Genomic DNA, 13,494 nt, shown 5'->3' on the forward strand with positions numbered 1-13,494 from the left:
AAAGGCCATTTGTTGCTCTCACAGATGCACTGAATACAGACTGTACACTCTTTCAACCCCCTATTTATATTCAGCAGTTTCTTTGCCTAAAATTCTTTGTTTTCCAGAAATTTTTCTAGAAATTATAAATTTCAATTGGGGTATGTAAACATTTGACTACATCTGTATGTATATACACACACATTGTTGTTTTTCCCCAGGGACCTCATTAAGGTGTTAAAGTGGTATGTGGACCGAATAGTAGAAGCTGAACACCAGGAACGCATTCAACAGGTGCTCAAGGTGAGAAACGAGGAATGTTTGTTGTTAAGATATGGAAGCATTTAAAGTTGCATCTGAAAAGCAAATGAAAACCATTATACATTTTTTACAGTAGAGTCATGTTTTGGTATTTTTGTGCAATATGTCTGCCATTTTAGTTCTGCATTGTGCTTTGATGTCATCATTTAGTTTGTTGTCAGTACATTTTTCTGGATTGTCATGTGTGCTCAGCAACATCAGTTGCAGTTGTGCAAAGTAGCCTGTTTATTTACTATTGCGAGTACAGTATGTTTATTAGATTGTATTATGTTCTTGGTTTTGATACACATTTTGAAATGCTCTGTCCTTTTTTATTTATTTATTTTTTTCTAATCTAGGCTACAGAGTATATATTCAAGTATATTATTCAGTCTCGTCGCCTGTTCTCTCTTGCCACTGGTGGGCAGAGCGAGGAAGAATTTCGTTGCTGTGTTCATGAGCTCTTCATGTCAATCCGATTCTTTCTTTCTCAAGAAAGCAAAGGATCTAGTCCTGTTACACAGACACAAGTAAGTGTGTTTGTCTTTAAAACCATATTTACAAATTACTATTTTTTTTCCAAAATGTTGCATAACTAAAAAAAAAACAAAAGAAAAAAACACCATCCTTTCTGGTTTACTGACTCGCATATCCAAACTTCTGGCTCCCGTGATCCGTCAGAGCTTTCTTTGCTTGACTCTCTTGGTGCACTTGCCAGTCATTCTGATATGTGAGTAGAATTCAAGCAAATTCCACTAAGGCTTTCATTTATCTTTTCTTGACAACCTTTTTAAAAACCCTCTTCTTTGGCCTTGGCCTTGCTTACATACTTGCTAAGACTGCCTGGAGTTTTTGTTGCCAAGCCTCCATTGCTTGGTTTACTTTTTTTAAACAGCATGGATCTGGCAAATGTGCATAACAACCCCCATCCATAATAAAATACAATTATAGCAGCAACCATGTAATCATAATTATATTTACAGGAATCCAATTAGATATATAATTCTAAGTTAACAAGTACAATTGTCTGTTAAAAATAATGTGTATATTTAAATTGCGTGTTTAGGGACTACTATAAACATCAAACTACAAATGTTTGATTTTGTATATTGTATTCCTATATAGACCCATGGTAGCAGCAACATTATATTAACTTGCTGCTTCTCATCCTGTCATTTCACAGATTTATGATGTTGAACATTTAGGTCTTGAAGCAAAGTAACAACTTTTGTAGTATTGTGAACTTTTATTCTGTTTTAAGGACAACCAGTGGGCCAAGGTCGTGTTACGGGAAACAACATTTTACACATGACAGAATTATCACTACAGACAGCAGTTACGCCTCATTGAACTTTTCCTGTGGTTGGACCCACACCCATTGTTCACTACCATGGTGGCAACATGGCCTTCAGCCATGTGATACATTATATAGCTTGTGGTAATTCCCCTCTGGAACTTGACATTGGAGCTGTTTATGACTGTGTGATAAGGATTTAAAGAAAAAAGAAAATACACTTTTTAACATTTATTGGAAAAACAGTTTTAAATAGCTTACATGTTTACGCTCTGTTTTTTTTAAACCTATTCATTTTTTCCTCTCATTGCTTTAATGTTATCCGAGTGCATCTTATTGCAACTATTCGAACACTGTGTATTGTTTTATGCTTTCACATGAGATCAGGAGCTGCTCTTCAGAACTACAGTAGTGCCTGATTGTGGTTTGCAGTGCGCAGGTGTAGTGGTGATGCGTTGCTCAGGAATAATATACACAAGATAGTTCACGGTAAAACAGCACTTTATTTGGCTGGGTTGTGTGCTGGCAACACTTAAATAATAAGCATGGGCTCTACACAGCAATGTATATCGCTCCGTGCAAAACAATGGGTTCAGTCCCGAAATATGACACGATATATATATAACACACACACAAACACAACACGGTCACAAGTCCACAGTGAGTGCTATTAGTGTAGATGGTGAAATACAAATAATGTGCACAGGAGGGATGTGAAGTCCGGGTTTGGAAACTGGCCCCTTAGCAACAGCTCCCAGATAGTTTAGCCGTCTAACAATGACAAATACAACAATTACTAGACAGGACAAAACAAACATGGTTAGTACACAGGCTTTTCCTTGTAGGTCTTTGTGTAACCATAACACAAGGAACAGATCGCTCGGCCATATCCCCTATACCTTCAGCCCCGCCCCCTTCGGTAGTGAGTGCAATCATGTAACCTCCAATTCATGACTGACACATCGCCTACTGCATTAAGGCAATGACTTCTGGTATTGTGGCTCCATCCCCTTCTTGGATGGCCGGCTTCCGACTGACCCTGGAATGAACTGCCAAACCATCCAGTCCGGGGCACACTATTCCTGTTAAACAGCGCCCTCACAGGTCGGGAGGGAGATTGTTGACTAGAATTCATTCTCTCTCTGTCACACTGATACATTAGATAAAGTTTCTTGATAGAAATAAGAGCCAGCAGCACTATCTGGTTATCTGCCGCTTTGGCTCAAGTTATTATTCTTTTTTGCTGCTCTAGATGCTGCTGGTGCTTACTAATATAAGGACCCTTTTGGCTGGTCAGGCCAACCTAATATATGTCTGTGGCAGGCAACTAAAACTGAATCTTAACACAGATAATATCAGAAAGTAATTGAAATTACCACTCTGAATGATCACGTCATAGAAAAAGGACATTGAACAGTAAAGGAAAACGAAAATGTATTTTGAAGCTTCTTACTCTCTAAGTATGTTAGGTAACCTTCAGTTAAAGCCATTTTGCTGACAGATTTTAGCAGGACAAGGTGCCTGATTGGAATCTAACCAAGGTCAGATTGGTCAAGGTATTTCTGTTGCTTTTCTGTAGGATCTTTAAAATGAGTTCTGGCAGTCCCTATTATCATAATTTGACCTGTCTAGCACCCAATTAAGAAAATCCAGAGAGGTTAAACTGATGTAGTAGATAAGCTATACGTCAGGAAGCTGGATGGAGGCTGCTTTAGCAGAATAAAGCAACTCTGCCTTTTCACTGCCTGCAGAGAACCCTGACCTCATACCCACATTTCAGAACCATTACCTAGTAACAGAACAAGGCAAGGCAGAGCAATGGGTTTGAGTTAAATGTATAGTGTTAGTGGTAGTATTATTAGTAATAGTATAAGGGGTCTGTTGTAAAAATGAGACGCAAAACATTTGGGCTTGAGAAATTACGGTCTTTTACCCCATTTGGGTCTTGTAAATAACACCAAGCTGTGGGTAAAACTGATTCATAATAATAATATAAAAAGGATAACTTTTGATTTCCTAGACCTTTACATTTTGATTAAAAAAGGAATTGCTGAGATATGAAAATGGTCTCTTATTGTATTTATCTTCCCTGTGAGAATTTATTGTCTGGGAATGTAAAGTCCCAGTGTTATGGAGATCAAGCAGTAATAACACCAAAATATGCTTTGCTGTGAGAAGACTGATCACGATGTATTATTCAGTGTGCCCATATTCTTTATTATGTCTTCTCTCGCCCTGTATAGACAATTTAACTGGAGGGGGCTGCAACTGCATCATTATCCCCTCAGCAAATGTTTGCTAGGGCCATATAATTATCATCTTCTAGTCATGCGGACAGAATTCTGTAATGATTTGAGATTTCTGTGACAGGATTAGTGGGAAACCATTAATCCCATCACACAGGAGAGCTGCTCTCTTGCCTGGCACATTCAGGATTAGAAAGTTGTTCTACCTGGATATAATTTTAAATCCGTACAGCCATGCCAATTCACTCTGCAGAAAGATTCAAGCTAGCTTTGGGCTTCTCTGAAATTTGGCCTTGATCATGCTCCAGTGTTTGGTAGTGATTGCATCTGAAATTTGGTGGAAGCCAAATGAAAGAAGTTAACATGACGAATGAAGGAATGGGTGTAAAATTATTGCTACCCCTGTACACATTCTTCTGATATGTCAACAACAATTTGTAATGGAGGGAAATTGCTTGTATTTTAGCAAGCACAATCAGAATATGCCACCACCTGAATGCTGCTCTAAATTATCAAAAGATCTTGCTCATGTTAACAATCTCTAACCCCTATTTTAAAATCTAGAAAGTTTGATTGTATTTACCATATAACAGGGCTGTATATTTTGATCTTTAACTTGGTTTTCTCTTTTGTTTTGTAGGCAGTATTTCTGAATACCTTTCCATCTGTCTACCGAGAACTGCTGAAGCTATTTAGTGTACAGGAAGTGGCTAACTTTATACGAGACACATTGGGCAGCTTGCCAGCAATCACGCATGCAGATTGCCCCTTGGAAGCTGTCAAACTGCAGTGCATTGCAAAAACGGTGGAGAGCCACCTGTACACCAACCCTGGTATGGAACTATTTATGGTTATTCGACAATAGCTGCAATAAATCTGTTTAAGACACCAGTTGGACTTTGCTCTTAATATTGCTGCATTTACAAAAATGTTTACGTGCATATGGTCAACAGATGTCTACTTCAAACAATACAAAGAGCACACACATAATAGCAGGTGTACAAGAAAAATGTAGAACACCAAGTTAATAGTCAAGCTTGGCACAAAAGTTAGAAAGCAATATGTTGTTTCTGTATTTTACAACAAAATATATTTAGCATCTCAGTCTTGCTTTTACCAAACATGGAAGCACAATAATGTTTTCTTGGTGTGACTTTGTGGTTAGAGTTCATAAACATTACTTTTCTTGTTTCAAGATATGTCTTGTGCTACCAACTTAAAGCTTAAAGCTTCCATGTCTTGTTAAGAACCACCATTTAAATTGAATTATATATCTATGTCTGTCTGTCTGTCTGTCTGTCTGTCTATCTATCTATCTATCTATCTATCTATCTATCTATCTATACATACATATGTGATTGGTCAAAACCTCATCACTTGACAAAAGATCCACTATTGCCCCTGTGACGCTGCTTACGGTCAATAGTTTTTTACAAACTCTCAAATTACGTCATCACACTAAAAGTCCTTCCTCTCTTCACACAACAAAGCAAAATGGCAGATAACATAAAGTTTATTACAAAACATACTACACAAAGATGCTGCAACACTAAAATTTTCATAAAAATGTTGCTTTTTGTGTGTTCTGACTTCCTAAAATTCAAACAAATCAAACTCGACGATGTAAATAAATACAACATTCACAAATTCAACTGACTCCTCCGAGGATTCTATGCCGCAATGGAAAATTCAGACGGACAGTTCTGTGCCAGAAAAAACTTAATAACTATGCGCTATGGACTTCAAAAACATTACTTTCTTGACAGATTCATAAAACAAATATGGATCATAGAACAGATCTTGGCTCATAGTGGGGGACTAAAGGCCCCTCAGAAAGAACTATAGTTACCTCCTGTGGCTTCGGGCATTATGGTCCTGTTGGTAACTATATTTCATCCCTTGGGGGGCTGTAGTTTTCCACTTTACGCCTCCTCTCCAGTCAATATTTACTATGTACTGTGTGTGTGTGTGTGTGTGTGTGTGTGTATATATAGTGTGTGTAATCTACTTGCTGAATATAATGCAACAAAAGATGTTTTACACATATTGCTTTGATAATGCAAAAGTAATATAGAATATATTGAATACATACGGAAGCCAAAAGTTTCACTTTAAACGCAGTATCACAATGATTAATGCAGTCTGCTTTGGTCTTGTATGAGGATGTAATTAGAATGTGGATGACTGATGTCTTAAGTTTTAAAGATGGGCATCTGTTCTATTTCGGCATCTCTGCAAACTTGTTTTTTGAGAAGCATATTTATTTCACAACTGCAGTGTGAAACTATTTTAAAAACTGCCGCATTTCCTCAGGATGTTTCCTGCAGTTTCATGTTATAGGGCCTGATAAAGCAGTCGCCAGAACTGTATTCACAAAACCAAAGCAGACCAAATGTCTGCATTTATATCACACCATTGAGAAAACTTAAATTTTTTAAGTATTAAAAATGTTGACTTTTGAGTGTCGCTCTCTTACGTATGTACAGATACAAACCTGGTCATCTTCTGTGCAATATGTAGCACCTGTTATTAAGGTAATACAGTGCTAGTTTTGCACGGTATACCAGTTTGAAGTGGTGTTTGTTCAATTGCTATTGTTTTTTTAAAAGATTCCCATCACATTGGTGTTTTAGATTCCCGCTGCATTCTGTTACCAGTGGTTTTGCACCACCTCCACATGCATTTGCAGGAGCAAAAGGACCTTGTCATGTGTGCACGTATCCTTAGCAGTATGTTTTCTCTCATCAAAAAAGATAGCACAGTAAGTACCTAGAATTATTTCAAATTTGAATGTTGTTTATTTGAGCCATGTTTTTTGGCTTTATAATTACCAGTCAAATAAAGATGTTTTCTTTAAACCAAACCACTAGCCTTAGTTGCAGGAACCTAATTCTAGTCTTTTCAGTATTTTAAAAGCCATATTTCTGTGGTTTGTTAGCTCTAGAACCCCCCTAGTTCCTGTGAACCACTTATTTATTGCCCTCACAAACCCAAGCTGCCATTCCACATGTGTAGTGTACATATAAATGTGTCAGTGCGGATTTTGGATTTCTAATATGAGCTTAATAAATATATATATATATATATATATATATATATATATATATATATATATATATATATATATATATATATATATATATATATATATATATATATATATATATATATACACACACACACAAAATGCAATTCTGCAACTTATAAAGGGATGGGTAAAAAATGATAATATTTCAAATTCTTGCTAGTTGAAACAGTACCTAATATTTGGAAGTGACCTTATTTCAGTTTAACCTTAAATGCTCGTCAGACTCGCTTGGTCTGCACATCAAGGATGTCAGTTATTCACAAAACCGTACAGAGTAAATAGCCGCTGCTGACATTTAAAATTAAGAGCTGCTGGAAACTGCGACAGCTGAACACCAGCGCTGCCTAATTCACCTTTTTTACATAATCTAGCTGTTCAAAATGTATTACCACTGTCAGTATAAGTATGTAAAAGTTGTGTACATATTTAGCAGGCTTTCCATCTAATTCTACTTAAAAGAGATGTACTTTCTCGTTGATCTCATTCTCTTTTTTTTTGCGTTGCCTAGGAAACATCAGTCTCTGAAGAAATAGATCTGATTGTGGAAAGCCTGTTGGGTGTGTTGCTAAGAACCATATTAGAAATCACCAACCGACCACAGCCGGCTGGAACTGCCCTACGGTTGCAGTTCCAGGATATCACAGTAAGGATTCATATCTTTAAGGTTTTCCTGGAGGGAATGAGGCTGGTCAGTACATACCCTCAAAAACATAATACAAATGAACTCCTCTCCTAACATACCAGCCCATATAAACTCCAAATGAGTTCTCATTTAGAAAAAAAAAAATTAAAAAATCTCTGGTGATGTCTACAAAGCAATGTAGTTGGCCACCTATTGCTGGACTGACTAGTAGGTATTTCCCTTTTATTTATTTTTTTCGGTGCTATTAAATAAAGCTTTTACACACAGTTTAAACCTGCTACTGCATTAGTAAAATGTAAAATAAAAAGTAAAACAATCTCCAAAATGCCCAGAACACATTTATGGTGCTCCTCTGGATTTGTTTTTTGATTCATATAACAGGGAAATTACATTTTATTTATAATTGAATTTACCATGTTATTATGATTAATTCACCCTTTTTAGTTTTGTAATTATCTGAATAGTACCAGTAAAAAAAAAAAATGTGTTAAAAAAAAAAAAGGCCATGCTGGTTTACATTGTCGGGTTATATTTGATTTTGCTCTCCATGTTTAGATTCTAACCGTGTCTCTGGGAATTGTGTTGCTTAGGAACCAAATATGTGACTTGCTCATTTTATTTATTTCACTTATTATTTTTCAAGAATTCCAAAGTGTTTGCCAATGCTGACAGGCTTGCTCTTTCTGTTAATTAGGGTGAATTTGTGGCCTGTCTGCTGGTTCTACTCCGACAAATGACAGATAAACACTACCAACAGCTTCTAGAAGGCTTTACAAACAAAGAAGAACTGAGGGTAAGCATGTATGAGTACATGATGGGCAGCATTACAGTAAAATAATTAGTCCAACGTGTGGTTTAATGTTTGTTGTTAACATAAGCATCACACGTTGCTGATTAACATGTGTGCAGTGGTGTACAGCATGAATCCTTATACTGTACATTGTTGAGGTGTTACTTAAGCACTAGGACCTTGGTAAGACGACATTACTGTCTGGAAGTTGACCACATCAGGAAGATACAGTAAGACAGCACAGACATGGTCAACTGCTAAGGTTATGGCAGATAATCTCAGGTGGATTGTGATCAGAAACTGGTAAGCATTGCTTTTATTGTCGGTTTAAACATTTAACAGCTCTAATTTACAGATGTATTTTTCAATTCTTTGCTGTTTGGAGCAAATCTATCTGAATGTGGTAATGCCCTGCAACAGAGCATCCTGGTTGATGGATTAAACGTTCTGATGTTATGTAATGGTATTTTATCACTTTAATTTGATGTTGCCCTCAGAAGTGATCATTCCTGATGCCTGCTTCAATCAATACTAAATATAACAATACCATTATTAATAAAAATGCTATGACTTCTACTGGGCAGGATTCTTTCATATTAAAAGGAATTGTATTATGCAAGTCCCTGACTCGTATTTTATGAATTTGTATTCATCATTTTTTTCTGTGAAGATATTCCATACAGTCGATGATAAAATCTACTTAAGATTTCATTTAAAACAGTGGTTTTCAATGACAAAATGTGCATGCGACTGAACTAAAGCCTCTTATATCTTAGATGTATAGGCTTTAATGTAAACGAAAAACTACTGGTACACTACTGGTTAATGTTGCAGTGTTGACCTTGCTGTACATGATTATTCAATGTAATACACAGATGGCATTGTTTCCATGACTAAACCACCATGTAAAGAGATAATATCCTTTGTGAAAAAGGCTTATAGACTTCCCTGTTGACAAATGATACTGAGGAATCCCAGTTTGTTTAACAGCTACTGGTTATATCACTGTGAATCTGCTGTTAGATTGACAGGCGAAGGTTCCAGTTGTAAGCATTCCTAGACACAAGGAAGGACCGGTCTAGTATATGTCCTATTTAGTAGGACAATATAATGATAACCGGAACAAAATCTTGGTCTTGTTTCTTGACATTTACATCCTTTTCTTTAGTCCTGAAAAGATAATTTCACAGTGACATACTATAGCTGCACGTCAGCAGGAATTACAAAACCTTACTTGGTACACCACAGCTGTCTATTGATATGGTGACAGCACGATGAAGTGCAATCCACAAGAATGAAGAGAAGTTATTCTTGTTAGTAGAATAATGGTTTGGAAATCCACTATACAACTTCCAACCAAAGCTGTAGATCACAGTGTTACTTATAATTCATCACTGTGGATGCATATGATACAACTTGTACTTGTGTTCACAAGATCATATGTCAAACTTACATGTTTTACATATGTCTAGAGAACCGCTTACATAATTGTGATCTTCAGTTTGACATACTTCACCATAAGTTATTGAGACTATCAGATAAACAATATGAAGGAACCTGTTCGTATGTGTTCTTTTCTGTATGTATCTTTATATGTTTGTATGTCATATTTACATTTTCACATGTATATAAGGTGGGTGTACAGTAGGTCATTAGGTTCTACTCTTTCATGATAATGATAGCTCCATTACTCCATTTACAGCCATAACTGGGGATGTACTGTATTTTTTATTTATTTATTTATTTATTTATATATTTAATTACATTTATATAGCACTTTTCATACGAAAGTAACACAAAGCACTGTATAGTACATTTAAAAAAAATAATTTACATTTACACAATACAATACATTCATATAAAGGTCCCCAGGCATGTCACACACACAACTGATACATATTAAATAGCATATTTAAAAAAACAGTACATCCCCAGTCGTGGCTGTAAATAGACTATGTGCAGAAATTTAAAAGTTACATTAAAAACCACTAAGATATGGGGCTCCCGAGTGGCGCATCCAGTAAAAGCACTCGCTAGAGTGCAGGATGCGCTCTATAGCCTGGATGTCGCCGGTTCAAGTCCAGGCTATTCCACAGCCGACCGTGGACGGGAGCTCCCAGGGGGCGGCGCTCAATTGGCCGAGCGTCGCCCGGGGGGAGGGAGGGTTAGGTCGGCCAGGGTGTCCTCGGCTCACCGCGCAGCAGCGACCCCTGTAGTCTCGCCGGGCGCCTGTGGGCTTGCCTGTAAGCTGCCCAGAGCTGCGTTGTCCTCCGACGCTGTAGCTCTGAGGAGGCTGCACTGTGTGCAGTGTGTAAAGAAGCGGGCGGCTGACGGCACACGCTTCGGAGGACAGCGTGTGTTCATCTTCGCCCCTCCCGAGTTAGCGCAGGGGTGGTAGCGGTGAGCTGAGCCTAAAAAATAATTGGGCATTTCAAATTGGGGAGAAAACAATAAAAACTAATTGGCAACGACTAAATTTAAAAAAAAAAAAAAAAAAAACACTAAGATAAAGAAGACGTTTTTTAAAAGTATGTTTTCAGTCTTGACTTAAAAACAGTAACAGTCCCAGCTTCCCTTGTGAAAGAATGGATGGTATTCCATAATTTAGGGGCTCTGCATGAAAAAGCCCTTCCTCCCATGGTCATTTTGTTGACCCTAGGAATAACACTATGTAACACAATTTTTGTTCCTGGGTAGTAAGTGTTATTTCCTAATTGCTTATGCCTCAAAAGTATAGAAAATGGCTATTATTCCCACACAAACTTTGCTTTTGTGACCAGGACAGTGATATTTTGAAATTGACCTATTTCCAATGAGAAAACGGGCAAATTTGTGTCTTTTCGTTCACATAAAGTCAGAAAAAAACAACATATGAATCCAAATTAACATGTATTTATACTAAAGTAATACAAAAATGACTACAAAAGATTTAGAAGTAAGTAGTTTCTCAAGATTTACGATTATACTGTAAAACACTTTCACGAATCAGCCCCCAAATGTAGTCTCCCATCATGTTCTCATTATACTGTCCTTGGTAGCGGCGTTCAAAGTCCAGTATATCCTGGTGGAAGCGCTCGCCTTGCTCCTCCGAGTACGCTCCCATGTTCTCCTTGAATTTATCAAGATGAGCATCAAGGATATGGACTTTGAGGGACATCCTACAGCCCATTGTGCCGTAGTTCTTCACCAGAGTCTCAACCAGCTCCACATAGTTTTCGGCCTTGTGATTGCCCAGGAAGCCCCGAACCACTGCGACAAAGCTGTTCCAAGCCGCTTTCTCCTTACTAGTGAGCTTCTTGGGGAATTCATTGCACTCCAGGATCTTCTTTATCTGTGGTCCGACGAAGACACCGGCTTTGACCTTTGCCTGAGACAGCTTAGGGAAGAAGTCTTGAAGGTACTTGAAGGCTGCCGACTCCTTATCTAGAGCTCTGACAAATTGTTTCATAAGGCCCAATTTGATGTGCAGTGGTGGCATCAGCACCTTCCGTAAAACATTTTAAAATTAAAAACTTTTACAATTTTAAATATTTTAACAAATTTTATAACATAAAATTCCAAGCAACAATTGTCCATCTTACCTTCCAGAGTTTTATTGCAGTGCTTGCAGGTGAAATGAGGTGTCCAGGGTTTGTCTTGATCCCCGACAGGCATGCCGAAATATGCCTTGTAGGCCTCACACATCTTAGTAGATGCTTCCACGGAGTACTTTTTCGCTCTTGTCTTGATAAATTGGCCGCAGACATAGCAAAATGCGTCTGCCGGATGCTTGCAGCCTCTTGATGCCATCTCAGAAAAATGCAGATATGTATCCACTTAGGCAGCTGGAACTAAACTGAACTGGTGGGCTTAAGGCCCCTGTATTTATACTACTATTTATATTACTGGAAAGTTCTAGAAAGTTCTAGAAGTTACTCCAAGTTTACTCAGCACTGAATCTATCTGGAATGTTCTGGAAAATAGGTAAATTTCAAAATATCACTGTCCTGGTCACAAAAGCAAAGTTTGTGGGGAATAATAGCCATTTTCTATACTTTTGAGGCATAAGCAATTAGGAAATAACACTTACTACCCAGGAACCAAAAAAAAAAAAAAATTGTTACACGGTGTAACCAGTGGCCCCACCTCCTGTGATCTAAGAGTGCGATTTGGATGATACGGTGTCAGTAGCTCTTGCAAATAACTTGGTGCTAATCCATTTAGGGCTTTATAGGTTAACCGCAAAATCTAAAAATCTATTCTATACTGCACAGGGAGCCAGTGTAGGAGGCTAAAACAGGGTTAACATGTTAATTTTTCCTGGTTTTAGTCAGAATTTTAGCACCAGTATTCTGAACGAGCTGTAAGTGAGGCAGCACACCTTTTGGGATACCAGAGAGAAGTGCATTACAGTAATCAGTTCTAGTTGAAACAAAGGCACGCATTAGTCTCACTGCATCAGATACAGAAATAATTGGTCTATTTCTCAAATGGTAAAAATATACTTTTGTAACTTCGCTAATATAAGTCTCAAATGATAGATCAGGATCACATTTTTCTTTTCTAGTTTAAGATTTAATTAGAGATTACTACGGTCTAGCTCATGTAATGCCACATGTTTTAGTTGGTTCTGAGAGCCCACGAGCATAACCCCTGCTTTATCTGAATTTAACGTTAAATAATTCTGAGACATCCAACACTTGATGTCTGCAAGACAAGCAGCAAGTAACTCCCCAGCAGATGTATTTCCTGGCTTTAGGAACAGATATTGCTGGGTATCATCTGCATAGCAAAGGATGTTCACTCCACGTGTGCAGATGATATCACCTAACGGTAGCATATATAATGAAAATAACAAAGGATCTAGACTAGAGCACTGTGGAACACTGCAGACAACTTCAGACCTTTCAGATTTTGCTTCCCCAATAGAGACAAACTGAAATCTATCAGAACGATAAGATCTGAGCCAAGATAGGACAAGATCAGACAGTCTCACTGTTTTCAAGATGATTCAATAAGGTGGAGTGGTCTACACTATCAAAGGCAGCACTTAGATCTAAGAGAATTAAAACATGGAAAGTGAGAGCTTATCAGCAGATCATTTACAACAACTCTTTCAAGAACCGTATCTATAAGAATGGTAAATTGGAGATTGACCTATAGTTATTCAGGACT

The 13,494-nt window shown here is 37.6% G+C and overlaps 1 protein-coding gene across 14 annotated transcripts in view; it reads left to right on the plus strand.

Annotated features, from left to right (window-relative positions):
• Window positions 1–13,494, plus strand: part of LOC117415409 (dedicator of cytokinesis protein 4) — a 104,216-nt gene that overhangs the window by 66,659 nt on the left and 24,063 nt on the right. For all 14 annotated transcript variants that reach the window (XM_059027446.1, XM_059027447.1, XM_059027448.1 and 11 more), the window contains 6 exons: window positions 201–282; window positions 639–809; window positions 4,460–4,652; window positions 6,453–6,580; window positions 7,416–7,550; window positions 8,245–8,343. In XM_059027446.1, coding sequence (XP_058883429.1) covers window positions 201–282; window positions 639–809; window positions 4,460–4,652; window positions 6,453–6,580; window positions 7,416–7,550; window positions 8,245–8,343 — 808 coding nt within the window. The remainder of the gene's footprint in view (window positions 1–200; window positions 283–638; window positions 810–4,459; window positions 4,653–6,452; window positions 6,581–7,415; window positions 7,551–8,244; window positions 8,344–13,494) is intronic.

This window comes from Acipenser ruthenus, chromosome 7 (assembly GCF_902713425.1).
Source record: "Acipenser ruthenus chromosome 7, fAciRut3.2 maternal haplotype, whole genome shotgun sequence".
NCBI lineage: Eukaryota > Metazoa > Chordata > Actinopteri > Acipenseriformes > Acipenseridae > Acipenser > Acipenser ruthenus.